The sequence below is a fragment of the Tinamus guttatus genome, unplaced genomic scaffold (genome assembly GCF_059628265.1).
Source record: "Tinamus guttatus ecotype Peru unplaced genomic scaffold, ASM5962826v1 Tinamus_guttatus_pri_ptg000060l, whole genome shotgun sequence".
NCBI classification, from domain to species: Eukaryota; Metazoa; Chordata; class Aves; order Tinamiformes; family Tinamidae; genus Tinamus; species Tinamus guttatus.
Window position 1 is genome coordinate 4,236,519 of NW_028288594.1, and position 27,349 is coordinate 4,263,867.

General features: G+C 38.5%; 1 protein-coding gene across 2 annotated transcripts in view; it reads left to right on the forward strand.

The window, feature by feature from the left end:
• LY75 (lymphocyte antigen 75) overlaps nt 1–27,349 on the forward strand; it is a 41,406-nt gene continuing 14,057 nt past the window's right edge. Inside the window, exons 1-22 of one of the 2 annotated variants that reach the window (XM_088519466.1) lie at nt 1–85; nt 1,784–2,158; nt 3,129–3,302; nt 3,583–3,747; nt 4,325–4,435; nt 6,598–6,738; nt 8,418–8,606; nt 9,456–9,613; nt 10,263–10,373; nt 11,705–11,793; nt 12,139–12,311; nt 12,479–12,675; nt 13,322–13,464; nt 19,032–19,113; nt 19,670–19,741; nt 21,110–21,233; nt 22,373–22,408; nt 22,680–22,855; nt 23,970–24,034; nt 24,647–24,723; nt 25,762–25,898; nt 26,921–27,026. In XM_088519466.1, coding sequence (XP_088375592.1) covers nt 1–85; nt 1,784–2,158; nt 3,129–3,302; nt 3,583–3,747; nt 4,325–4,435; nt 6,598–6,738; nt 8,418–8,606; nt 9,456–9,613; nt 10,263–10,373; nt 11,705–11,793; nt 12,139–12,311; nt 12,479–12,675; nt 13,322–13,464; nt 19,032–19,113; nt 19,670–19,741; nt 21,110–21,233; nt 22,373–22,408; nt 22,680–22,855; nt 23,970–24,034; nt 24,647–24,723; nt 25,762–25,898; nt 26,921–27,026 — 2,986 coding nt within the window. Of the gene's footprint in view, nt 86–1,783; nt 2,159–3,128; nt 3,303–3,556; nt 3,748–4,324; nt 4,436–6,597; nt 6,739–8,417; nt 8,607–9,455; nt 9,614–10,262; nt 10,374–11,704; nt 11,794–12,138; nt 12,312–12,478; nt 12,676–13,321; nt 13,465–19,031; nt 19,114–19,669; nt 19,742–21,109; nt 21,234–22,372; nt 22,409–22,679; nt 22,856–23,969; nt 24,035–24,646; nt 24,724–25,761; nt 25,899–26,920; nt 27,027–27,349 lie in introns of those variants that run through there. The other variant, XM_088519467.1, reaches the window with a different exon arrangement.

Consider the following 27,349-nt stretch of genomic DNA (forward strand, 5'->3'; position numbering starts at 1 on the left):
ATGGCGCGGGCGGCGGGGGGCCGCTGGGCCGCCTGGCTGCTCGCCTGGCTGCTCGCCTGCTGCGCGGCGCGCCGCGGCGGCGCAGGTAAGCGGGCGCGCACCTTGCCGCGCGGCACGGAGCGGGCGCTGCGCGGCCGCGGAGGGACCGTCGTCGCGGGGTGGGCGCCCCTGGGGCGGCGACCGGGAGCAGCGCGGGCAGCGTCGGGGGAAGCGCTGCTCGCCTTGCCCAGCGCGGAGGCTCCTCCAGTGCCCGAGGGAGCCGCTGGGAACCAGCGCAGCGTCCGCGTGTACCTGCGGCTTCGTGTCAGCGTGTTTTTGGAGAGGGGAGTTTTGGAAAGCGGCGGTTTCTCGTCTTGCTGTCAGAATCACGGTTGAGAAGCGAATGATGAAAGAGGAAAGCGGGTGCAGGGGACGTGCCGCGGGAAGTGGGAAAAAAAAAGAAAAAGTCCCGAGGGGAGAGATTAAAAAACTGGTAGCAAAAATGGGTGTAATGCTGAAAAAGCACAGGATAACGAGAGACCACAAGAACAAGATTTGTTGGTTGAAATCCCCATCTTAATTAATAAGGAGGGTTAAGGAGAAGGTTGGTTAAAATGTGCGATTTAGCAGAAGTTGCTCAAGCAGGTCGCTGACTTAGAGATTCCTCTCTGCAGCTCGACCAACTCGGTATCATTCAGATACTATTTGGCATTTATAGAGTGGAAAATTCATTGGCATACTGGGAAATAGTGGTGAAATTCACAGAATAACATCACTGAATATTTTCCTTGCTGTTCAGCCAAAACCTATTATTAACTTTTTTTTTTTTTTTTTTTTTTTTTTTTTAATACAAGGGCAGTTGGAATGTGATTGACAGCATATTCTATTAAACTTACCTAACACACTCCTCCTTTTAAGCAGCATAGTAGTAGCCCTGTGGGTCTGGGACAGCACAGGTGATTTTCAGCCTGGTTCATGGAAATTTTATGCTATGGGAACATCTTTATTTGTGGCATAGAAATGGTTTTAGGGCTTTTTTTTTTTTAACCAGACTTATTTTAAACTTCCTGCAACTTTATATAGAAGTGTTTTTATCCTGTCATATGTGTCAACTTACCTCGGTAGAACTATTCATACCTTTTAAAAATCATTTTTTAATGATACACTAATTTTGCAAGTAATACCCCTGCTGCGTTGCGTAGTATATTCAGAACCCTGCTTCGCTGCGCTTTTTGCAGTGAACTGAAAACTCTTCTTCAGAAATTGTGCTTTTTAAAAATTCCATAAACAATGTTGCAGTTGTACTCACAAACTAATTCAAATATGAGCCTATCATGCTGTGTATCACATAAGATTTTTAAGAAAAGAAAAATGCCGAGTGAAGACTATTAGTAATTGCTTTTATGCTGCCTGCTGTGTGTCACTGCATTTAGTCATGTCTGTGGACATGAAGATGTTCTTGACCCAGTTAGGTTGCAGATTGATCAAGGATTAATCCCATCAGGATTCATTAAAATTAAAAGAATTCTCTTTGATAGAATAGGGCTTAGAGAAAGGTCTCATCTGTCACCTCATTTTGTAACCACTTTGAAATAAGGTTTTTTTAATTGTTGTTGTTCTTGTTCCGTAAGTAGAACAGGAAAAAGTAATTACTCGTCTGCAGTATAGAATAATGTATAAACAGCAGTTCGTGTACTTCCCTGGTATCTTATCTCAGAACATGAATGCACTTCTGAAAACAAGCTTCCTGCAAAAGTGATATTTAGTTGCACCTATAGGTGAAAATCTGTGTGTTCACATACAGACAACGATGCGTTCACCATTCGCCACGACGCCCTGAACAAGTGCATGCAGGTTAAGAACTCGCGGATAGTGATAGCTGACTGCGAGGAGACGAGCGAAGCTTTGTGGAAATGGGTCTCCCAGAATCGCCTTTTCCACTTGGGGTCCCAGCAGTGTCTGGGCCTCGATATATTCACCAAATCGCTGTCCCGCCTGAAAATGGTTGACTGTAATGCGGAGCTTATGCTCTGGTGGCGATGTGCCGACGCGTCCATCCTCGGAGCGTCTCAGTACAAGGTGACCATCAAAGGTACTTTTGTGACCGCAAGCATAAACGCGTCAGACCAGTGGAGAAGCAACAGTTCCTCGGATGACATATGTCGAGATCCCTACCGTGGTAAGTTTGCAGGGCACTTGGCAGAAGCACAGATTCCTGGGGAGGGCTATAGGTCTTTGCCAATAATTCCTTGAAGTTAATCACGTAAAGGAGCTAATTGACAAAGCGGTAGAATGTTCTGCTGCAGTGAGATATTGGCATTCAACTTTACCACTTTTAAGGAGGAAAAAAATATGGAATTTCCGCAGTTGTGCGTATTTTTTTTTAAACGAATTCTTAGTTATATCTACCCCCACCTCCTTTCTTTAGTGAGGCCCTTTCAGGTTATGGAATACCCACCGTGCTCCATCAGAACTGGAGCTGTCCTTTTCACAGTGGGTGGGAGTTTTGCTGCTAACCTAAATGAGAGGATTTAAGGATATTTTCTTCCCTGGTAGGCTGTACATTCAAATTTTGTGTGTGCTGCTAGCTGGCAGCCTGTTTGGCTGTCAGGAGCCATTGGTTTCCGTTACTCCAATAGCCTCCCCGCTTGCCCTGGAGCCTGATCCTGTCTGAAATTCCAGAAGAAGATCTGGCAGAAATGGTGAACATTGTGTCCCACTTGATAGCAGACTTTTCTTTATATTTGAGCTGTTCAGAGTGGCCAAGATGAAAGGTGCAGTAGGTCCCTTTCAAAATTCATTTTCCTTTTCTTGCATGTATTCATTTCCTAGCACCTTGTTCCATAGTGCTCTGTGCAAACCATCTGGATTTCCCTAGGAAAACGTGTCTACCAGACAGAAGCATGCTTCTGATGTGTTATGCTCCACTTGGAAGAAAAAGAGTACAAAAAAAATATTTTTGGCTTGCCTCTTTCAATTCTGGCATTGCAGTGTATTGCATTTAACAACAGGATATAGAATTTTCAGACCACAAGTGTGATTTGCCTACCTTGAAGTTAACCCTGTCTGTACAAACAGTAACACTTACTTGCAGCCCTCTCCACCCCAAGGTGATTTTACCTACTTCTTTGCTTGCTTTTTTTTCCTAGAGATTTATACCAGAGATGGGAACTCCTATGGAAAGCCCTGTGTATTCCCTTTTCTGTATAATAAGAGCTGGCATCACGAGTGCGTTCAGGATGAAACACACGCAGGTGGCAAATGGTGCTCCACGTCTGAAGACTACACTCATGACGGCAAATGGGGATTCTGCTTACAACCAGGCATGTTGACTTTCTAAATAGATATCCTAAAAGAGCCCCGTCACTTCATGTATGTATATCTCCACCTTGGTGCAGCCCCTTGCTGTTAAACTGGGTAAAACAGATGCCTTTTCTACTGCAGCGTTGGTAGAGCAGTCAGTGCACAATTACTTTGCAGTACACATGTTTTTAATATAAATATGCATATAAACTCTCTCTTTTTTTTTTTTTTTTTTTTTTTTTACTTTATGCCATTTCAGTATAGTTATAGTTACAAGTATCATGTTCTTGTTTTAAGCAGAGGATGGTTGTCATGATATCTGGGAACATGATCCGGGCTCCGAAAGTTGCTACCAGTTTAATACGCAGTCTGCTCTTTCTTGGAAAGAAGCTTATATTTCATGTCAAAGACAAGGGGGAGATCTACTTAGCATCCAAGATGAAACTGAATTAAGTTACATACAAGGTGGGTGTAATTATTGACGTAAGAAAATACCAGAAAATCTTGACAAATAACATAAAGTGAAGATAGTATTTTAGTTTCAGACTTAAAATTCTGCATTGAAACTTATTGATACTTAAAACCCTGTGATGCTTTAAATTTGCATAGCAAAAATGAGTTGGTAAACTCAATTTAGTTTAATTTCGCTATGTGCTTTCATTATAGTTCATATTGTCGCATTATTGTTCATATTCCTAACAAGTGGGGGTGTTTTTATTTTATTTTATTTTTAGCAGCATGTTAGTAGCTTGCTCTGTTATCATGAAATCATGATGTTCACTTATGTTCAGGCTTGACCTGGAGAAATCAACGTTTTAAGCAATATGAGAAAAAAATGATAAATTTTTGAAGGCTCTCAGACAAGAGAAGTGGTTGGGTAAATGTGAGAAATTCTTTCTTGGCTCAAGAAAATTGTACATAAGATTGTAGTAGCATTTTTTTTCTCAGGTGAATGCCCTTTCAGTTGACATTTTTAAATTAAAAGTGACCAATAAAAGATAAATAGTTTATACTAATTATTTTCTTTAAAAAAAAAATCTAGGTAAGGATGACATTGCTGAGATGTTTTGGATTGGCTTAAATCAATTGGATGTTTCTGGAGGTTGGCAGTGGTCAGATCACAAACCCTTGAATTTTCTCAGCTGGCATCCAGGTAATGATGTTTCTGGTGCTATGAAAAATATTCACAAAAACTATCATTTGTCTTTGTGGGTTTTGGGGGTTTCTGGATTTTTTTGTTTGTTTGTTTTCCCATTGAACTTCATCAAAGCAAACACTTTTATTCCATTTCTCTTAGAAATTGAGAAACATCTTTTCTTCCCAAACAGTAAATCTTGCTGTCTGTATTAATTCTGTATTTATTGAAAATTGAGGTAATAAATTGTATTAAAGACGCAACTTAAATAGTATCTTTGAGATCCATTTTATCAGCTGTAGATTATGTTGCTAAATTTCTTGCTGACAGAATGCATTAACTTACAACAAATATTACAGCTATTGAAGTGTGCAAGAGTTGACATTACATAGGAGCCTAACCTGTGTTTTTAGATGTAAAGGTTCCTTGAATTTGTTTTTAAGTGAAAATGAAAGAAGTAGCAAACCTTTGGAAACCTCTTATTTATATATGAGAATCCTTGAGAAATAATAATCAGAATACTGAAATTGATATTACTTGCCATTCAAGCTAAATTTGACTTTTTTAAAATTAGCCTGTGAAATGAAATCTGTGGAATGAGAAGTGATTTCTGTTACTTTCTTGAATGATTTAACAAGAGCTTTCTATAGGATTTTTCCAAATACAGGCTTTCTTTCGGAAAGTTTAAGGGCTTCTCTGCAACTTAGACTGTTGGATGCCCCTTCTTCTGCAACTCCCACAACACTACAGGAGTGTGTGCAGTGCTAGGTTAGACTGTCCTGAGTTTCAGGAGCATAATTCAGCCTGCAGTCTTGGCAGGCACGCTAACTGGAAGTTAAACATCCAGGTGTGAAAGTGCAATAAACTGTGTTCTGACGTCGGTGGTTTTACTTGGGTGACTGGGCTAGCCCTGTCATCAGAAAGTTAAAACTGCAGTTTAAAAGCAATAGGAACTGGACATTGGGAGGAGAGTTATGCAACTTTTGGGAGGTTTGAATTTGATGATTTGTACTCTTTGGAATACTGGTGAAAGCTAAATGGTGGATAATGCTAAATGATTTTTCTGCAATTAATGTTTACTTTGAGCTAAGTTTCTATTTTCCGTGTTGGTAGAGGCTTTATTTTTAAAAAATTTCTATTTTCTAAGTGGAGACTTTCATGGTTATAAAAGCAGATCATTGTAACTAAAATACCACTAAGAAGGCACAAAAAAGAGAGTTAGTTTTACTCCAGGGGAAGTCAGTGTGTGAAGTATATTTTACCTCTAAGTTGTGCTGTAGCTGAGTTGCCAGGGTCCCTGAATGACGAGAAGTGGAAGGGACCTTTGGCAGTCTCCAGTCCCACTCCTGGCTCATGTAAAGCAGGTTGCTCAGGGCTTTGTCCAGTCACCTTTTAATGGCTCCTAGGATGTAGATCTCGCAGCGCCTTCAGCTGACTTGACCGAGTGTTTGACTACCCTGTCAGTGTTTTTTTTTTTAAAAAAAAAACATTACTAGCATCTAGTAGGAATTTTCCTGCTGTAAGCTGTGCTCATTCCCTCTTGTCCTTTTGCTGTGCACCTGTGCAAGGGGTCAGGGCCTGTCTCCTTGGTGCTCTCCCATGTCAGCAGTTAGGTGTTTGCGGAGTCTCTCTGCGGAAGGCTGGATGGGCCCCGCGAGGTTGAGCTGGGTTGTGCTGTGCAGGGGGAGGGTTTCCTCAGGGCTCACCAAAAGAGAAAGCCAAAGGTACCAATGGAAAGAGGCTACAAAGATAATTCTTCTTCGCAGTGTTTTTAATGTGGGGCCTTGTGCAGAGCTGCAGGGGGAGTGGGGCTAGACCAGGGCTGCCAAAGGAAACTGAGGGCTGCAGAAAGAGATATGCTTAGTCTGGGAAAGTGCTCAGCCAAAGGGTTTGTTGTAGTGTAAACAGAACATTTCTCATGGTTATAGGATTAAACATTGGAATAGGAGGCTGGTTTCTTTGATTCTGTAGCTTTCTGTCTCACAAAACATTGTGTGGGACCTATGCTAGGACAGGTGCCTTCATTTAAAGCATGGTCTTCAAATATGAGTTACTGTAATATGTCAAAATATGTTAAGTATTTCTGTATTTGAGGAAAAAAAAGGCAGTTTAATGATGCCTAACATAACTTATTGTTAGATGACTTGTGCTCTTCTATTTTTATTTCTTTCTGTATATAGATATGCAGAATTTGACCCCTCTGGATGAGACTAGCTGTGTGGTGATGAATGCCACCTCGGGTCAGTGGCAGAGTTACCACTGTGGGACTCCACTTCCCTATATTTGCAAGAAGTCATTAAAGAAGGTTTTGAAATTGCCAGGTAGGACGATGTTGCATGTGTTTGTTTTTATATGTTAGTATGAGAGAAATGTTAATTTGTGAAGTTCTTTTTCCTTTTCCCAAAACTGCTTAGACAGCTTTACCCAAGTGTTTTCACAGTGGTGTTTAGGTATCTAAGCAGATGAGAACCAAACTCTCTGTTGTCAAGATGATGCATCACAAAAATCTTTCGTTTTTCTCAGCTTTGTCATTCATACTCTAAGCATTTCCCAGCACGCACCAAGCATTTCTCATCTGCCCTCTTTGTAGTATTTTCCTTTATGCCTTGTACCTTCTTTCATATTCTCTGAAAGTCTGCAACAGCTGTTGTACTTTGTCCCTACCTATCACTGCTTTTAGCCCAGTTTGGGGGTATGGACATAAAATTTGGCCTACCTGGGGCTTAGATCACGTTCTGCATTGAAATGCAAGTTGTTAAGTGACCTTACTGTCTTTTGAAACCAAGCCCAGCACTGGAAGCCAAGTCTGCCTCTGTTGATAATTGGCCCAGTGTCTAATGTTTACTTGGCCCATTAATTTTATCTTGCAATGGCAGTCGCTAACAGAATGAGAAGAACAAAACAAATCAGGGTTTTACTCTGCCTCCCTAAACACACACACATACATGCTGCCCACCTGTGACATCTACCTGCATCCAATCTGTGGCTCATCACCTACACCTGGATGTCTGACCCTTCCTGCGTGCACTGCCCTCTCTCCTGCGTGGGCTTTGGCCCTACCAGTCTGTGGAGCTCTTGTGGGAGAGCTTCACTGAAAGATGAAACTGCGCTTGTACATAGGGAGAACTGGGGTAAGACGGTTGAAGCAGCATCCTGAGGGTGGACAGTATCATGGAGTGTCTCCTGGGTAGGTTTGTGCCTTTATTGAGGAAAAAAATTAGTTCACATTTAACTAAAGTGCTTCAAACATATAAACGATTTCTAGAAAACTAGTTGTCAGATAACCATCCTTGTCTGTTTTCTGGATCCTTTATTGGAGATGTGGAGGTGTTACTAGTGTTCATTTGTGAGATTGGCATCTTTTATATGATGTCTTGAACGAGCAAGACTTGCAATATATACCTTTTTAGCATACATAAAATATTTTGAATTATTTTATATTTCATATTAGAAGAAAAATATTTAAACCTGGGTATTTGTTTTCTTATGAGCGATGCGAAAGTAGTCTTTTGCATGGTACTGCAATGCGTATGGATAATAATGCACTATAGAAGTGCCACCCCCTTGCCAGAACAAAACAACCAACTTTTTGTTGAAGCTGCTGCCTTGCAATGAAGTAACTGGTTTTGCTTCTATTTGCCTCTGAAATCTTGCTCCAATTACTTCTGAACCTTTTGCTTACACTAAACCAGAATAAATTCTAGCTTTTTACTTTCACTCCTGCTAACTTCTTTCTTCTTGTGCCCACATCATTGCTCCAAAATGTTGCTAATCCCCATAATGCTGCTCAGTCAAGAGTACTTGCTTCACTGTAGTGTGGTGCTGTCTCAAAACATTAGCACTGAAGGGCTGTGCTGTTTGTCTCTGAACACGTTCTGCTGTGTTCTGGCTGTTTTTGAGGTGCTGCAAGATTTAAAATATTGGAGAGAAAAAAAAGGGCACAGTGAACTATTCAGTGTTTAAAACAAAGGCCTCTAACTCACTTTCTTTCTACTGTCAGAGTTTTGGAGACACTTGGAGACTCGCTGTGATTCGGGCTGGCTTCCCCACAATGGCTTTTGCTACATGCTGGTCAACAAGGAGGCAGCTTGGGGTGTAGCGCATGCGTCGTGCAAGGAGAAGCAGGGTGACCTCATGAGCATGCAGTCATTAGCAGATGTGGAGCTGGTTGTTACAAAGCTTCATGAAGGTAAGTGGGGACACGTGGCTTAAAGGTCAAACGCCAAGTGCTGTGCACCTTAATTACAAAATGTGTTGTGGGCTCCAGGTGGTTGTAATCTGCAGCTTTTAAACGAAGGAGCTCATGCCAGAGCTGTACGCGGGCTTGTGCCACGTGTTGGTGTTCAGGTCCAGTCCCTCTCTGTTAGCTCTTTGGGAGGAGAAAAGCAAATATTATCACTATGAGAATGGAAATTAATATATCAGTGGTTCAAGTAAAATGGTAGAGGCTTGGTGGAGCAATATTATTACTTCATCCATTTCAGAGGCATTATTGCACTGACTTTAGTGTATTACATACTTTGACATTATTTTTTCCCCCCTATCTCCCCCCCGTCCACATTAAATTTGATCTGTTTTATTTATTTTTATGCCTTAATGGACTAACCTCCTTCTATTTTCCTAATAGTTTTTGTTTATTTTTCTGATTCAGAGAGGATTATAGATAACTGGGTCAATATTTGACTGCTGGGTCACTGAACTAATAGATGTTGTCTGTATTCCATAGTGTTATCTTTCTATCTGCACTCTAAAATAAGATTCTGAATGAGGGTTTCATTTTTCTTCATCCTTTTTCTTTATTATTTCTCTATTTTCTTCACCATTGCTTGTTACCTTCTGTATAAAACTTACATTCATGAGTGTAATTTAAGAAACAAGATAACAAATGTCTCAAATCCCTGTTTTCATTGGAAGAAAAAAATAGCAGCATTTACTTTGTTCATTACAGTGAAAAATAATTTTGCTGATTTCATGGTCTTTTACAGTTAACTTGTTTATTATTCTGAAACTATGGTTTTGTCTTCATTTAAAATTACAGATGTGAAAGAGGAAATGTGGATGGGTTTCAGCAATGAAGGAGTGCCGACCTTGTTCAAATGGTCAGATGGCTCAACTGTGTTTTTTACCTACTGGGATCAGAATGAACCAAAAGTTCCTTTTAACAGCACTCCTAACTGCGTGGCATATTCAGGAGAGGTAGGAATAAAGTGTTGATTTGTTAGGTCTTTTTTCTTAGGTCTTTTTTTCATCATAGTAGAGGCAACACTTATATATGTAAAAGCAAAGAGGGGAGAGAAAATTAGATAGCTGTTTTTACTTCTGGAATAGTCTTTAAAATCCAGGTAAATTAGCCATATCTTCATTAAAAATCACTTTCTAAAAGCAAACTTATTAGCATCATTTAGCCACTGCTTGCTAGTCTGTCTGGAGGGGTTGTTTGCCACAAATAATTGGAAGGAAAAGGAGGAAAAAAAAAATGCTCCCAGCTCTGAGGCAGGTGCTGCTGGGGCAGCAGGTCACCTCTGTCACTCTGCATTTGTGTTATTGCATCCTTGCGCGTCTGGAGTGCAGTGCTAGGAAGAAGGTGGGGTGAGGTTTTGAATGCAAAAGCTGTTTTCAGTCCTCTCCAGGCCCAATTTGGGCTGCCGTGTCTAAGGATGTGACACCTAGGTGAGAGAAAAGGATGGGGGCTGTGCATGGAAGACGAGGGCAAGAGGAGGGAGTCAGGGATCACATCCTGTTCTCCTGGAAATGGCACAAGAGAGCAGGTGCCTGCACTGTGGAAACAGCAAGATTTCAGAATTTGAAATACCTTTTTTTTTTTTTTTTTCATTATCCCTAACAGTTGGGACGGTGGAAAGTCAAATCCTGTGAAGAAAAATTGAAATATGTATGCAAAAAAAGAGGAGAGATTTTGAATGAAACAAAATCGGATAAAAGTTGCTCATTGAGAGAGGTAATAAAAATCTACTTTTTACCTTCACTTGGTTCAGAAGTCTGCATGAAGTTGCTTATTTCCCCTACCTTCTTGCCTGCTAACCTCTAGAAGAAAAACAGTAAAACACTTTAGCTTAAAAAGGATATATGAATACAATGTACAATGCATGTACAATGTGTACAATATACAATGTATACATGCACAAATTTGGTAAACTTCATCTTCTCTTAATCAGACACTGAGTAGATTAGCACTGTGTTCATGGTTGAAAGTATGAGCTTAGAGCCAGGAGGGAGATGTTGCATTTTATTTGTTTGTTTAAAATTTTTTTTTTAAGATTTTTTTTTTCCTGGATGAAAGATCACTAATGCTTTGTGGTTTTTACTTAAATTGAATTTTGGAAAAGTATTTTGCAACATAAGGATATGTGGAGATTGATAAACAAAAAAGATTAGGTCCCTGTTTGTTTCATTTGGCTCCCATCTCTGTTCTTTGTCTCGAATACAGTTTTGCTTTGTTTAGTATAACACGTGTTAAAACATAAATAAGGCTTTCAAACTTCTTTTCTGTTTTAAACAGTCTTGGGGTGGTCTTATCAGATACTGCAAAGTTCTTCGGTTCCTTTTTCCATGTGTAAGAGAAAATACACTTGTGCACTCTCTTTCTGCACAACTTGAGAGTATTTTCACTGTGTCTCTTCAGAGACTGCCAGCACAAGGAATCGTAGCTTTCTTTGTAGTATTAACAGCACTAGTAGGCTAGAGGTAACAAACTATAACAAAACTAATATTCTTTGAAATTTCAGTTGTAAATATAGGGGAAAAGATTTGAAAATTGCACATTTTTGCAAGTTCATAGATTTTTTCTATATAATTTTGTTTTGGTTTGTTTTTAGTAACATAGCACTAATGTCACCCTTTTATCACTCCTCTGTTTGAATCTTGGCCTTGGTGCAACAACATCAAAACTCCTATTGTTTTGAATAGGACTAGCTGTCACCCCGTGCCTCTTTCTAAATGTGCGTAGTAATCAGAAGACTCTGTGCACAGTTGAGCTGAAACAGTGCTGTATTTTATTTCTGTGGTTGAATTGTTCCTTGGAACTTAGAATGTGAGAGTTTCATTTTCTGTTTCTCATCTGGAATACAGACATGGAATATGTATCCTTTATATCTCATTTCCTCCCTAGCTGAGCAAATGGATGTCTGATGCACTGTGTTTCTGTTTTGTATACTGCACGTCAGCTCAGGCATCAGCCAGTGTTAGCAGTGATTTCTTTCTTGGACAGGATAGATCATAATGTCTAAATTAAGCTGTAGTATGTAAATATGTCTTTTATTCTCTAACCAGGAGTGGGAGAGGCATGGAAACTTCTGTTACAAGATTTTTAAAACGGAAGTATCGTTTGGAGCACAGTGCAATCTTACAATAAGGAGCAGGTAAGGTACAGCTCTATGATTTCTGTGTGTATTTTACAGTAAGATGTTGAAGATTCAGTCAGTGATTAAGACTTCTGTGAGCTGCACACTGTAAAACAAACAAGCAAATCCCTACAGAATTGAGCCTTCTGGGAAGCATATTATCTCCCAGCCTGCTGACCCCTTAAAAGAAGGTAATATTTACCCTAGAGGATTTAGAAATGCAATTAATGTAGAATACAGTCCATATTGGACTGCCTGGACAACTGCTTGAAGTAATTGTTCTAACATGTCTGCTTTTCAAATTGACTTGTTAGCTTCAGATGTCTCTTGAATATTGACATTAATTAATCTTTACATTTTCAGGTTTGAACAAGAATTTATAAACAGTCTGATCAGAAAATACAGCAAAATTGAAGAAAAATACTTCTGGATCGGCTTGCAAGATATTAGCCAATCAGGAATATATTCTTGGGGTGAGGTGGATGGGAAAAAAAGTGAAGCTGTGACATATACTAACTGGAATTCAATGCAACCAGGTAAATTTTAACAGTTAAAAAAATTGTTATTATTTGACATTGAACTAGTGGTGCAGTACTGTGTTAAAGGATTCCCAAGACTGAGGTAAAGTGGTTATCTAGAAACCCATTCATTTTGAGGAAAACAATCAATATTTTAACGCTCCTTTTGTTGACTTCAATCTTAGAGATTTCCGGAGGATGTGTGGCCATGTCCAGTGGGAAGTCCCTTGGAAAGTGGGAAACTAAAGACTGTAAAATCACTAAAGCATTTTCTATCTGCAAAGAATACATTGGACCACCCAAGGAACCAGAAGTGCTCCCAAAGCCAACTGATCCCTGTCCTCCTGGGTGGCACAATGGATCTGGCCTCGCCTGCTACAAGGTAAAATGTTATTCCTGTTGGATATTTATTTTCTTCTACCATCTTGTACTGGAAACAGCTTGTGTTGCAAAGTGGGGCAACTTGGCTTGAAAAGCAAGGGCACAGGCAAGGATCCTGGGTGGATGGATCTAGCTGATGTTCGGCAGAGCTGGCCTTGTCCTGCTGATGGGATGTGACAGGCGGCCCTGGCAGTTTCTCCCAAACTCTTACTGAGCAAGCACGTGGGTGTAGCACACCCAGCTAATAGGAGTCACCTCGGACAGAAGGCGAGGGAGGGATCAAGTGAATGTGTTAGCTGAGGTGTATGTTACATCCTGTAAAACCTGTAATTTGGCTTGCAATTTTGGAATGAGTTGAGTGGTGTTTTCTAAAATATTTCTGATAAAGAAAAGCAGATATTTTGTCAAACTGAGGATGGAGCATTTGAAATAAATGTTATTAGCTATGCTCTAGAGCTTAGCTGTTGCCAAACAAAACTTAAAAAATACAATGACTGTTAAAATGTCAAACTTAAAGTCCAACGTGCTCCCCATGGAAATGCCTGTTACTCATTCCTGCACACTATGTTCATATTTGAGTCATGCAGGCACTTCAGAAGTGCTGTTGCCTCTTCTATTTTTCATTCTGATTTTTGGCTCTTGTGAAGTTCTTCCACAGTGAAAGACTGCTGAGGACCAGGACGTGGGAAGAGGCAGAAAGGTTCTGTGAAGCCCTGGGAGGCCACCTGCCTAGTTTTAGTCATTCAGAAGAAATCAAGGTGCTTCATTCTATACTGAGAAAAATAATCAGGTAACCAATGACTTTGACTTCAGGCACAGCAGTCAATAGCAAATGCTGCTGCTGACCCCAAATGGCTAGTATGAGACAGTGTACATCCAGTCTGTTTCCCACAGTTAAAAAAAAAAAAAAAAAAAAAAAGGCTAGAGATGGCATTTGAACTGCTTGTGGTGTCACTGCCTTCCTGGGAAATGTCAAGGGAGTACAGCTTAGGCAAACATTTCACGTTGATATAGGGAGCACGAGAAAAAGATTTGCTTTAAGCATCTTCTCTTACATTAATTTAAGCTTGTGCTGATGTAATAAATGTTTTCCATTTCATGTTGCATTATGGCGCAGCTGAGTAATAGTTGTTTCTGTTCTTTACTAGAACATTATCTAGAAATGAGTTGTTATTTCAGTTTTTCAGATTAGTAATATGTACCTCTGTTTAATAAATGCTTCCTGACTAAATTGGTGCTATCTTTTGAACATGTGAATAATACAGCTTCCAGCAAGCTGTTTGGCATAACTGCAGTAACACTATATGGGCATTAAAGGTGTGTTGATTTTCCCAGTGTCAAGAAATTAACCCTTAGAGGGTTTTGTAATCAAAGAATCTGTCACTGCAAAGCTTTACTAGACATTGAGGTGACATCAGGACCTTGTGCAATGTATTTTTTTGATTGGCAGCCTGATCTTGCAGAACTTTTGACAGCTTAAACTTAAATGCTGCCAGTTACATGATCTGAACTTTTCATCCACAAACTACATCAGGATTAATCTAAAAGCTGTCAAATGCAGCATTATGATAAATTTTAGTACCTCATCACTGAAGAGATTTTTGCTTGAACATCCAATTTATCTGAAAAAAAATCTATCTAGAAATGTACAAATGATCAAAATTACCCAATCAATGTTTAGGTCAATAAAAGACAAAAGCTAACTCCTACGCTCTCCAAATAGATTGTTCAGCATGTATAAAAGCCACCTGTGACTCCTTTGCTGAAGTGATCAAAGTCTCTGAAGTAGAAATTAGTGCACAACTTATTTCTATCTATAAATCCTATTATACTCTTTTGCAGTCACAATTTTTACCTAATATACCATAAAGGATGATTAGAGAATTAACTTTTTTTTTTAATTTTCCTTCTTAGAAGAAGTAGTAGGTATCACTTTTCAGCTTGCTGGCCATGTCTGATATTATTTACAGTTAATTTCCATTTTCTGTTTGGCGATCAAAGATTTTTTTCTTTCCAGTAAGTCAGCTGACACAGGATGCTACTGCACTTCCCATATGTGTGAAATATCAAACTTAGCTTAAAAGAAGGGAGGTTGCAGAACTTCAGGAACATTTTATCAGAAGTTCAACAGAAGGGCCATATATTGAGCATAATATAAACGGCTTTGGAATCATAATTGAAATTCTGTGTGTGTCAAGTATAATGCAAAACAGGTGTGGGCTGGGCTAACCCTTTTTGAGCACTGCAGACTTCCTGCACAGAAGTGCTACATGGCTGATATAGCCTGAAGTCATTTAAATTACATTTGTTTGTTTGTGCAATGCAACAAATTACCTAAGTTAATTACTTTTTCAAATTACTCAAGGATGGTGATTATATAAAGTATTTTGGAGATTGAGTGATGTGTAGTTTGCCTGAAAATAAGTTCATTTGAGAAAGGAGAGAAGAAAACAAATATTTTAGTAAAACCAAATAATCTGGATAAGTGGGAGAAATCATCCTACAATAACATTAGGTGTGACTGGCTGCTGGAATGCATTGGCACATAGTCTGTCTGTTTTCCGTGCATTTTCTCCATGCAAACTGTGACCTAAACTCTCCATTCAGTGCAGGCATTTCTGCTCCGGGAGGGAGCCACACCTTGGCTCTTTTGGTTTGTGGTGTTGTTTTTTTTTTTTTTTTTTTTTCCCCGCACCACTCGCTTGGTTCTCCTGTGACTCATTGAGAGCTGCTTGTTTTTAAATCCCAGCAGAAGTCAGTTTGGTTCACCAGGAAAAGGGCAGCTTGCCGAGTCCATTCTGTTCTTTACTCAGATTCCACCTCAGAGGCAAATAAGAGCTAGAACTGCTCCAGCCAAGTCGGGCAATTGCCACTGGAAAAGAAAATAAAAGCTGCCTGCCATCCTTTGCCTGTTTGAAAGAAACATGAGATAAGCTTTCTTTTTTTATTTTTATTTTTAATTTTTGTTACTTCAAGGGACATGGTACAGGCAGAAAAGATCCAGTTGACTTGCTCTCATTCTCTGACTTTCTCTCATTCTCTAGGATTGTTTTTCTGAGCATTCTGCAGCTTGTAGCTGGCAGTGATGCTGGATGCAGAGAGGAACAACTTGGATGGGTTTTAAGTAACGTTTCAGTGAGGACACCTGGTTGGAAAGAAATCAGTTGCCTTTTATATACACAGTTCTGCTTTAGTATTGGTTCTGAATCTTGCAAATTTAAGTATCAGTGATGCTTTCTAGAGGTGACTGATGTTATTCTCAGGACGTTAGTCAAACCATCAGTGAAAGCCAAGATACATGTTGTGGGAATTGCAACGATGCTGCTTCTGTGCTCTTTTTTTCCTCTAAAGGCGGGGTGGTTGGCAGGATGGGATGCAGCTCATGGTAGTTGCCTCTTGCAGAGCGGGGAACAGCATCGGCTGAGCTTTGCTTTTAGGTGAGCCTTGCTGCAGAAGCTGCTGTCTTGCCTTCTCTTTCCACTATCCTTTCAAATTTCTCCGCTAGGATGTTAGCCCAGATGCACAAGTTTTTGTTAATACTCTCCCTCTTGTTGAGAACTTGCAACTAGAAGTCAAAGTAACTTCATTTAGGCTCTTAATCTTGAGTTGGAACTGATTTGAGGGACAAAAAAAAAAAATTGTTTTCTATTTTAGTAGGTAAAACACAGTAGTAGAAAATTTTTCTGTTACATTATCACTCATTTTAAAGGGAGTTCACTGTTGTACAGTGCTGACTTTTATCAAATTTTAGTTTTCTATGAGAGATACACCAGAGAGATACTGTTGATATTTTACAGGGGAGGGTCTTTCATCTTTAATGAGCATGGGAGACTTTGTAAAGCACAAATTGCACGTATTTTTTAGGATGAAAATTTAGAAAAATTCTAGGAGGTTCCAAGAATGTAGCTCAAAGAATGCTCTGGCACAGAAGTCCATTTTGAAACCAGTGTACAGTATGGATTTTAAATGTTTTGCAAGGAGGCTAACATCTGAACTACATCCAAACTCCTTCCTGCAAGCTCAGTTGCAATAGAGAGCGAGTTGCAATTTATAGTTGTCTAACAAAATTAGAGGATCCTGTGTGTGTGTGTGTAGGCCATGATAAGGTGATAGTCAAAGGGTTATCAAAAGGCTTTACTTAAATTTAAAGGTACTGTCAAGAATAGTGTAGTGATGGCTGAGTTACTCATGTTCATGACTGAGCATTGCCAAAAGAAGCAAATGAATGATAATGTAGAAGCGCTAGACCAGCTGAAAAGCATTGCTGTGTTTGCAGGCTAATTGCAAAGTGGAAGTTTTTGTTTTTAATAGCCCAAAACAACTGAATGATTTTGAAAATAATTGCTATAGGTCCTGAGGTAATGACTAGAAATCCTTCTGAAATGAGTGTCTCAATCTTTCATGAGTAGATATTCCTCTCTGATAACCAGTTGCTCAAACCACACTACACCTATAGGTGATGGCTAGGATGGGAGAGTGAAACAGTGCCTCATTAGCTGTATAGGAATGAACAATCAGAGGAAAAGTCCTAAAGGCAAGTTGCTAAAAGCCACTAAGCTGTTAGAAAGCTGTAAGTATTTTTGCTCACGGTTTTCCCTCTGGAGAAATACAGCGTATCTAGGCTTTTTAAAGGCTCTTCATGTGAAATCATTAAAAGACTAAAGGATGTTGAATATGAGAAGCTCACGCTGGTGTGATCACACTGTCACACAAGTGTCAGAAGATTAATACTAGAGTTGAGAGAAACAGTCATCACAAGGGAGATCTGTTAGTGGCTGATTCTTTCCTCCTAATGAAATCCATACCAAATAACATGCCATTACTCTTCTTAGATTTCATGTGCTTTAGCCTACATGCTCTGGGCTAAGCTGTCATTTGTTCTGTAGCTTTGAATCCCAAGGGCAAGCTTCCAGATCTGGTTGTATGAACCCACTATTGGAATGTAATTTTTTTTTCAGTCCAGTACTAAAATAAGTGTCTTGGAACCACATCCTCAAGTTCTCCCAGGCTGTTTCAGGTGCTTTTCTGGTGCTGCACATTAGAATACTTCAGTCGCTGTTTAGCATTTTTATGGTGATATGTGCAGGAAGGCACATCTTACCAAACGTTGTCAGGTGTTTTCTTAACATTGCCTACACAGGTAAACCTGAGACCATCCTCCTACCTTCATAGGCAAACACATAATGAAGTTGTATTCACAACTACAAGAGCTATCTTAAAACAGTTTGATAGTTTGCCAAAACTACTCTTTTGGGAATCTTTTCCAAACTATGACCTCTGCTGGTTAGAAACCTCTTTAATATTTTGAATCTAAAATTATTTTTGAGCAGAGATTCCTGCTGATGCGATGTCATATTTGCTTGAATATCTCTTCTTGGGGCCTTAGGCTGCTAATATATTGTAATTTTAGTTTTACTTTCTCCGTTTCTCAAGTCTAAACCAGAAAATTCTTGTTAAAAATGAAACTCAGAAGTCCCATAGCCCTGTGTTTTACCCATATATCGTACAACATGAGTTAATGAAATAGTAATCCAGGTAAAGCTCTCAAGAGCCCTGTAATGTGACATTGTTATTTCACTATCTCTGTCGCAAAACCTTAAGGTGTGTGCTTTTTCACACTGTAAACATTTTCTTTTGTAATGACTTGTGTCTCAGAACAGCTGAAACTTTCAGTTTATGCATCCTCTTTTTATAAAAGTGAACAAGTCAGAACCTAGAAAGAAATACAGTTCTGATTCTAATCATGTAATTTAGATCAAATTCTTAACGGTCTGTTAAGCAGATATTAGAGTCTGTAGGGTTTATGTGTGCTTTTATGTTGGTAGTTCATTTGTGAAGGCACACAGCTGAAATATATGCCCATATTTGGTTTGTTTATATCAGTGACAAACGTAAAGGATATATGGAGTCAGTTCTTCTGTAGGAATGGAGATTTTTGGTGTGGTTTAATGAAGAGTGTGTTTGAGGTGATGACAACCTAGAGACAGCCTGGAGAAGGAGAAGCAAGCCAGACAAAACTCAGTGTCATTCTGTAAGAAAAAATATAAAAGAACTTTATATCAAGTAGGAATTGATGAAGTGATGGTGCAGCAGCAAAGGCATTAGTTTTCTCTGTGATCAGGGAAAGACAACATACAAATCCTTTAAATAAATAAATAAATAAATAAATAAAGGAAAGCACAGAAGAGGGCCTAGATCTTCCACCCGTTTTACTCTTTGAAGAGCTACAACTTGCAGTCCTAAGCTTTGAGCTTGCTGCTTGATCCAAAGTAATGCAGTGGATCAGGTTAGTGTTTTCATTAACTGAAACTGCTGAACTGTACACCTCAATTAAGATTTTGTTTTGTTTACTTACAGCAATGACAGATGGGTATGGATAGGAATGAATAAGAGGAGTCCAGATTCTTTGGGAACCTGGCAATGGAGCGATGATAAACCTGTAAGTTAAGTTGTAACCAGGAAATGTCACATCCTGATTTTTTTCAGCTTTGACTGAATTGAAAATAAATTGATAAATATTTTAAGTTAAATATGGCAGACTTAAAACAGCTGAATTATTCAGAAGAATGGGCACTTATGAAAGATCCAGGCACAATTCCTAATAAAACATATTCTAATAACATTAATCTAATTTCTGTCTTTTATCATATTCTTGTTAAATTATTTCAATGTAAAAATAGAGAAATACCATAATAAAGGTCTAAAAGGTGGTGAAAAAACAAAATGTGTTCATGGCACAGTTGAGGCTGGGATTTATCGGTTTGTCTCCATGATAAGTTAGACTTCTCTAGAAATATATTCCTCACTGTAATTGATTTATTTACCTAAAATTGTTAGTTCAGCGCTCTCTATAATAACAAGTACGCAAACCCAAAGCTCTTTGGTCCAGCGAGTGTACGTTAACATATATTTCAATAATGATAAACATAATGATAATAGTCATCACAGCAAATCATTACTGAAGTAATGATTCTTTCATCCTGTGCCTCCTGTAGGTAACCAGTGTTATTATGCCACTCGATTATCTGGAGGATGAGTATGACACAAGAGACTGTGCTGCTTTGAAGGTTAGTTTCAAGGTTTAAAATAACAATATGCATATTTATACATGAAAGAACTTGGAAAAAATACTTTGGTCAGTGACATATTGAATTTTAGGTGTTTGCTGAAATGTTTTCTTAACTGAGCATAGTAAAAAATTGCTAGTGTTTCCTTTGAGAATCGTCACCTACCTACCAGTTTTTCTTTGTTCAAATAATGTTTACGAATCGAATGCTATGATAATAGTACCTTCCCTAAGATTTTCTTAGCTTCTATTAAAATATTTTAATAACAAAACTATTATATACTGCATGATGCCAGGCTATGTAGTTCTTGTGTACTATGCACTACACTTAGTGTGGAGACAAAAACAGAAGAGTAAACAGTACTCTACAAGTGACTTTTAAAATCGAGATTTTTTTTGAAGCAGAAGTAAATTAACAAAATAATTGAAATGTAAAGTAGGATTCAGTAGTCAGGATAGAGTGCCTGTCATGGAGTGTGTATGTTACTTGTTTTGTGGCTATTTGCATGGTTACTTGTGAAACACAGCTGTAGCTGCTGTTATGAAGCATCACCAGACTCTTTTTTTGTAAGATCGTTCCAATATTCTCCTTGCTATAAGGCTAACTTGAAACATCTCTGACTTCATTTTTTTTATATTATTATTATTGAAGGAAAGGACTGTGGCATTCTTTTGCTTCTGTTCACAGCTATTCCCCTCATCCTCCTCTCCTATGGCTGTGACCCCAGGCTGAGAAGCTGTTTTCTTCAATATTAAGCTAATAAATATTTTAGACAAAATAAGAGTAGTTTGAGGGGGGCATTGTGACTATATTCACACCTACACTATCTTCTCTCCACTGCTCGTTAGACTTAGACGTGCTCTTTCAAAAATAATGCAAAATTCTCATTATTGGAGAGATTAGTAAGGGTGAATTGAGATTTTAAGATTGATTACAAAAGAAATAATGCTAAATAAGAAAGATTGTTTCTGTTTCATTTTGGATAGTTTTTTTTTTTCTGTAAGAATGAGAATTCTTTGGGACAACAGGCTGTCTTAGATCATTCAGTAATAAAAACAGATGAGACCCTTTGTGCTACAAAAAAGTGAAAAGACAACTGCGAGAAATTGCTCACAGAGACACAGACTGCTGTGTAGAGACTCCTTTTAAACCTTTTGCCTAATTGGTTCACAAGCCCAGCTAGCATGAGGGATATTTGAAGTTACAGTCGTATCTTGCTATTTCTGAAAAATCACTTGTGTGTTACTGGCAGTGCAGTAATACACACAGACTGTGCTGAAATGCTTTCAAATATGGCTTCATTGCAGAGGTCTGTACTATGCCAGTTTCATTTCTTGTTCTTACTTTACATCTTACTTGTTATTACAGACATTTCAGTTTTCACGGAGATCGTTTTGGAGGTACTATTTCCATGAAGGCAGAGAACTGGAATTTTACATGAAACCCTTTGATTGCGAGGCAAGACTTGAATGGGTCTGCCAGATAACGAAAGGTAGACTGCATCTACTTCTATTTATTCTTATTAAAATGTTTGTTGATATGCTCTGATTTCTTATTCTTATTTCAATATTAGCAGTTTTTGTGATGTAAAATTATACAAATTTGGGAATGAGGCTTGAGGAGCGCTCTGCTTCTGGCTGACTGAGAGCAGGCCAGCATGTTTGATGTGTTGCTTGTTATTGAACTGAAAATGAATGATATGGGAAGTACTGCAGTAAAATGTGATCAGGAGCTAACATTATGAGCATCAGGTTTTTATCATTTTTCTTTTTCTTTTCTGTGCTTCTTTGAGGAAAAGAGTGGTGTTATTGGGCAATAATGCTTTATCATTTCCTCTCTGACCTGGTGCAGGTCAGTACATGAGGCTTGCCTGTATCAGATGATACAGACACATGTTTAAAATATTCAAAAACTAAAAGTATCAGAAAATAACCACGAGGATGGAGGATTCAGCACCACTACCCCCATGTTCTTTCTTGATCTGACAGGATGCTTCTGTGAAGAGAGAATTATCTTTTCATGTGCACAGGTCCTCTGTTCATAGGTCCTTGTTTTGGTGAGCTGGCATATGTCACTAAGTTGCAACATCTAGAGGCTTTACTTAATCTATTTTAGTGATATATGTCTATAATTTCATGCAGACATCTCAGAAATACAGTCCACTTTTCACTGATGTGAATTAGCCCTTACTCTTCTGGTAAAATTGGTGCACTGGCTCCTCAATGTAGTGAGGAAGCAAAGTGGTAACGCAGAAGGAACAGCACAGTGTCTCTGCACAGATCCATTTTTTTCTTGTAGTACTAGAAGTGATGTAATTCAGTAGGCTTTTGTATTTCAGGTGCACATTAAAAGCCTTTATGGGGCATGAAGACTTCTTGTTCTGGGGAAATATGGGCATATATGTACTGTGATACTTGTCCTTTGCTTAGGACAAAAAAATAAAATCTATAAGAGGCATCAAAACCCCCATTAATTCTGCATCATCCAGTTTTAAACTGTTAAACCTGTATATGATTTCTATCTTTTTCCATCATTCAAAAAGAGGGGAATCAGTACCAACCTTCACTTTTCTTTTTTGTGACTTCATTAGAAAATGTCCTTGAAATGACTGTTCCTTTTTCCTCTGAACAGGCAGCACTCCAAAGACACCCGAATGGTATATACCAGGTAAATAGAGTTTTACATATTCTTCCATTATTTGCATGTAGTTCTTAGTGCTATCTAAATTTCATGAGGGCTTTACTGTGTTGCTATGCAATACCATTTTGATATTAGTGAAGGCCATGACTTGCAGAGGTAGGTTCAGAGAGAGCTCAGAGTGCAAGAATGTTTGCTCTTTCCAGCATGAAACTGATTTTTTTTATTAGATTTAGAAAAAGAAAGAACTGGTTTTTTTTCAGGATTCATTCTTCATGTGTGTGATATTTCTTCCACATAGATGAAATTGGAATTCATGGAGCCCCAGTTGTTGTTGATGGAGCAGAGCTGTGGTTTGTACCAGATAAAAATCTGAGCTTCCAAGAAGCTGTCTTCTACTGTCAGAAAAATGATAGTGAATTAGCCTCTGTGGAATCTTACCCAAAACTCAGGACAATACTATCTCAAATAGAAAAGGTAAGGAGGTCTAATTTAGCAGATACTTGCTAGCAGATAGGTGACAGTGTTTAACTAACTTAACTTCGTTCTTTCTCTGCCTTATTGAACTTAATGATTCTTAACTGTATATAAAAGCAGAAGATGAGTTGAAAGAAAAGAGATAATTAGTCTTGTAACTTTTTGAATTTAGATGTAACCTTCATAACAGGAAAGAAATCTTCTGAGAGAAAGTAGTATAATGGGATCACCTTTTAAAGTTCCCTGGTCAGCAAATACTTCACTACCCATTGTCCTAATTCTTTATTTTATTCATGGGATAAGACAGCTATCTATCTCTCTTGTGTGTGTGTGTGTGTGTTTTTGTTGTTGGCTTTGGTCTGATGAGAGAATTTAATTAGAAATGCATGATGGTTAGATGGTTTCTACAGAATACTGTCCGTGGTTGTAGAATGCACGCATGTTCTGCTAAGGAACCTTACAAAACAAAAGTTTCAACACCTCAGTTACTACCTTTTTTTCAGTACTACTGCTTGTGAGAATTCATTACTTCCTGAAATTAGCAGCTTGCAAGCTCTCTTCATGAGATTTCTCCCGACCACATCCGCTGACCACTTCTTTTCTCCCTGGAGAAGACAGCTGAATTGTTTGAGCCACTAAATATCTGGCCTTTTCATGGTCTATTCATTGTTAGGCTTTTTGTTGGGAGAGCAGGATTGTTCTGAGGAAAGAAGGAAAGTCCTTTGAGTCCACATTAGCTTTGGGGAACATGCAGCTGGGTCCTGGCTGTCTGGTATGTACTTTGCAGAACTGTATGTTTAGCATGAGCTTAAAACAGCACTGAAAGATTTCCCGTAGCTTTATCCAGCACAGTCAAAATGGGGGCTTCTTTCTAGTACATGCAAGGGAGCTTTTCTTCTAGTAGATGCAAGGGTCCATCTGCTTGGCATGTCGTTCTCAACTTGTATCCTTTCCCATTGTTGAAGAAGAGTAATTCCTGCGTATGTGAAAGACCATTTAAAATCAAAAGGAGTTTAATTGATTTGTATCTGGTAAAGTGTGTAGATCTGTCTTTATATATGCTGGTAAAATCCAGAGTTTTATTATTTCTTCTTCTTTTTTTTTTTCCCCACAGTTATCGAACAGTGAACAAAAGTGGTGGCTGAAATTTATTGATTATGGCTACAGCTATCATTCACCGTACGTAGAATAATTGTGGGGTGCCCTACTATGAGCTTTTGATGTCCTTTCTGGGAATATAATTAAGCAGAATAGTTTCTAAAGAAAAATGCTTAATCCCCAGATATGTAGAGCTCACTTCTTCTGTATTATCATAATAAAGTAAGATAAGTAACTTATACTAAGCTAAAAAAGGAAAAAAAAATTCAGTTTTGTTTCTTCTTCCTTTTATTTCCATGTACCCAACCCATATTCTTGACATTCCAAATTTAGATCATGAAGTACATAGGACAGGAAAAAGAGTAGTAGAACGGTGTGTTTGGCTACTGCCCGTTATCCTCACTTGTCCTGATAGTGTGCTAGCAATTGCAGCATGCTTAGTTAAGGAATAGCTTCTTACCTTCCACACATTTCCTGAATACATTTAACTTAGATATGGTGTGTGGCTACTGAACCTACTATGTAACTTTTCCTAATTCAGTTTCCTTCTCTCATGTCCCTTCCAGTATTGTGAGGCATCTCCTGGAAACAGTTATCAGCTCAAATTTTTATATGCAGTGGCTCTGTTTTTATTAGAATTTTCAGTTGAAGATCATACTGGTTTGGAGATTGACTCTGACATGTTTTATCCAGTTTACAGTTATTTCCACGCTTCCATGATCGACTCTTGAGGGACTGCTGGTATGTTTCTAGAAAGAGCTGGTATAGAGGTAATTTTTTTCCCCTCTCTCTTTTTATTACATTTAAAAAGTAATAACCATTCTCCTCAAACTTTGATAATGAATACAAACTGATATTTAACTAGGACTGAACAGCTTGTTGATGATAAACTGATTTCATTTGAATTATTTATTTCTTCCTCGTGATTGAAGTCTTAGTAGTAATTTTTTGACAAAAAGACACAAACCCAAATTCAGATGACAAAATTTTATGACTGATGGTCACTCCTTTTGTGACACTAATTGGCTGAAAGAAATCTGGTTTTGTTGGTTACCTGTTCATGTATATGTGTTACATACTGAGTTTTGGAAATTAAGTCTTCAGGGTACTTGACTAAGTATCTGCTACTGCATATAATACATAGGTGTGATTTTTCACTCAGTAGTGCGGTCATACTTGGACATATCAAAGGTAACAGAAAAGCTAGCTGATGGTACTTGGAGCTTCTCATTTCCTTGTCTTAATATGGCTTTATACTGGGGAAAAAATTGTTACCCCAGTCTACAAGGAGAAAAACAATTCTCCTTATTTATTATCAGTTCCACTTCAGAGCCCAGTTACCCTGGGACTAGTGTCCTGTGGACCTTTTTTCATCCCTATTAGCCAGAAATTAATTTTCAGTAACAGCCACTCCAGTTACTTATAGAAGTATGTAAAGTACTGTAGGCCAGATTTTGTACCTATAGATGGTAAAGGGATAGATTTTTTTTTTTTTGCATAAGTAGGCATTAGATTACATAACTTTTGTGCCAAAATACAGGATGAATTTTCTAGTTCAAATTTTGCATTTCATGATTTATCTCTATCATTATCTGATGTATATCATTTATATTTGTCCCTTGTTCTGATGTTACTTTTATTGCTTTATAATTGCCTAATACTTCACTGTGTCAGCACTTAAGAGCTTGGCCCTGTTCATTGCCCTCTTTCATGCCCTTTTTATTGGTCTCTGTCATGCCCTAAAGTATATAGGGCAATTAGATCATGATAGTCATACCCTAGCTTTTCTAAAACCTGTATTTCTGCAGACTACCCAGTTAACTGCAATATGAAACTGCCCTTCATTTGTGAAAAAAATAATGCCTCCTTGCTGGAAAAGCATGATCCCAGTTACCGCCCAGTCAGAGGAGATTGTCCTAAAGATTGGCTTCGGTTTCGGGATAAGGTAAGCACATAATACAGAGTAATCATCATCACTTATTTTTCATAGCCTAATAGGTTGGAGTGCCCTGCTGAGAGAGGTGAGGCAGCAGCTCCTGTGAGCAGGAATCTACTGCGCGGTTGCATTTGAAAACGATGTGCAGTGATTAATATCATCTGGCATACTTCTATCTCTTATTCAGGATTGAAAGCTTTTTAATTTCAAAGAAGTAATTCTTACGTATTTTTGTTTACCTTCACCATCCTAAGAACTTCGGCTGTGTTGTCTAATCAGGCTCTGCTTTGAAGGATTAGAAAGGATGAGACTCGCATGACAGAAGCATCTTAATTCACGCTCTGAGTAATCATCAGCAGTCAGCAAACTGGCAGACATCCTGCTTCCTAAGTCGCCTTAAGGACTTAACTGAATAATTGGAAGCTGCTTGTAAGGTTGAACCAATAGACATTAGAAGCCCTATTGTAAGAAAGACATATTGTAGGAAACTTTAGTACTATGTTTCAAGACAGTCGTTTAAAACCAGATTACGACTGTGATCTCTGTTATGTAGCCTCTCACATCAATCTTGTGCATTATCCTTGTGCCAAGGTTTACAAATTTATTTAATGTAGTTGCTTATAAAAAATAACTTTAGTGTTCCTTACGTAATTTCTCCAGAAAGGTAATGTATTACAGTACAGGTTCATGGCCAAACCGAACCTGACTTGGAGAGTTATGATCATAAGTACTCTCAGTGTTCAAACAGAACGTGATCCTTATGTGGTTGATTAAAATCACTGAATTGTCCCTCAAAGAATGAGTTGTTGTTCAGTTGGATCATTCACCATTTTAAACTTGTCTATTCTGTCAAATCTAGGAAGAGATTCCAGCAGCTAGTATCAGTTCTCTGGCTTTCTGAGGAAAAAATAATTCTGTTTTCTTCCAGGAAATGGGAAGTGAGACTTTTATTTTAAGAACCTTTTCTTATGAGCTGTATTTTGGGAAGCAATCATAAGATGAAAATCAATTTCATTATGTTTATTTTGCAGTGTTTTCTGAAAATGATTCCCAAATCTCTAACATTTAATGCAGCTAATGAAAAGTGTGTAACTTACGGAGGCTCTCTTCCATCGATCTCAAATCAAGCTGAGCAAGGTATGATGGTGAACTGGGGACACTTTTAGTGTGAAGCTTCTCTCCTAAATTCATTATAGCTCGACTGCCCAAGTGCTTCAGCATAAAATCACTTGGTTAACTCCAGGTGTACTGGGAACATTCTGAAAAGCCAAAACCACTGAAAACATATATACTATCCGTTATATACTAAACATATATAGTATCAGCAAATATTTGATCCATTTCAGTGAACAGCTTTTCTTTATGGCTTTATCTGTTATGAAAAGAAGAAATTGTAAAACTTCGAGATTGAGGGTAGAAGGCTCAGTGGATGAAGAATTCCCTCCCATGCTTAGCTTTGC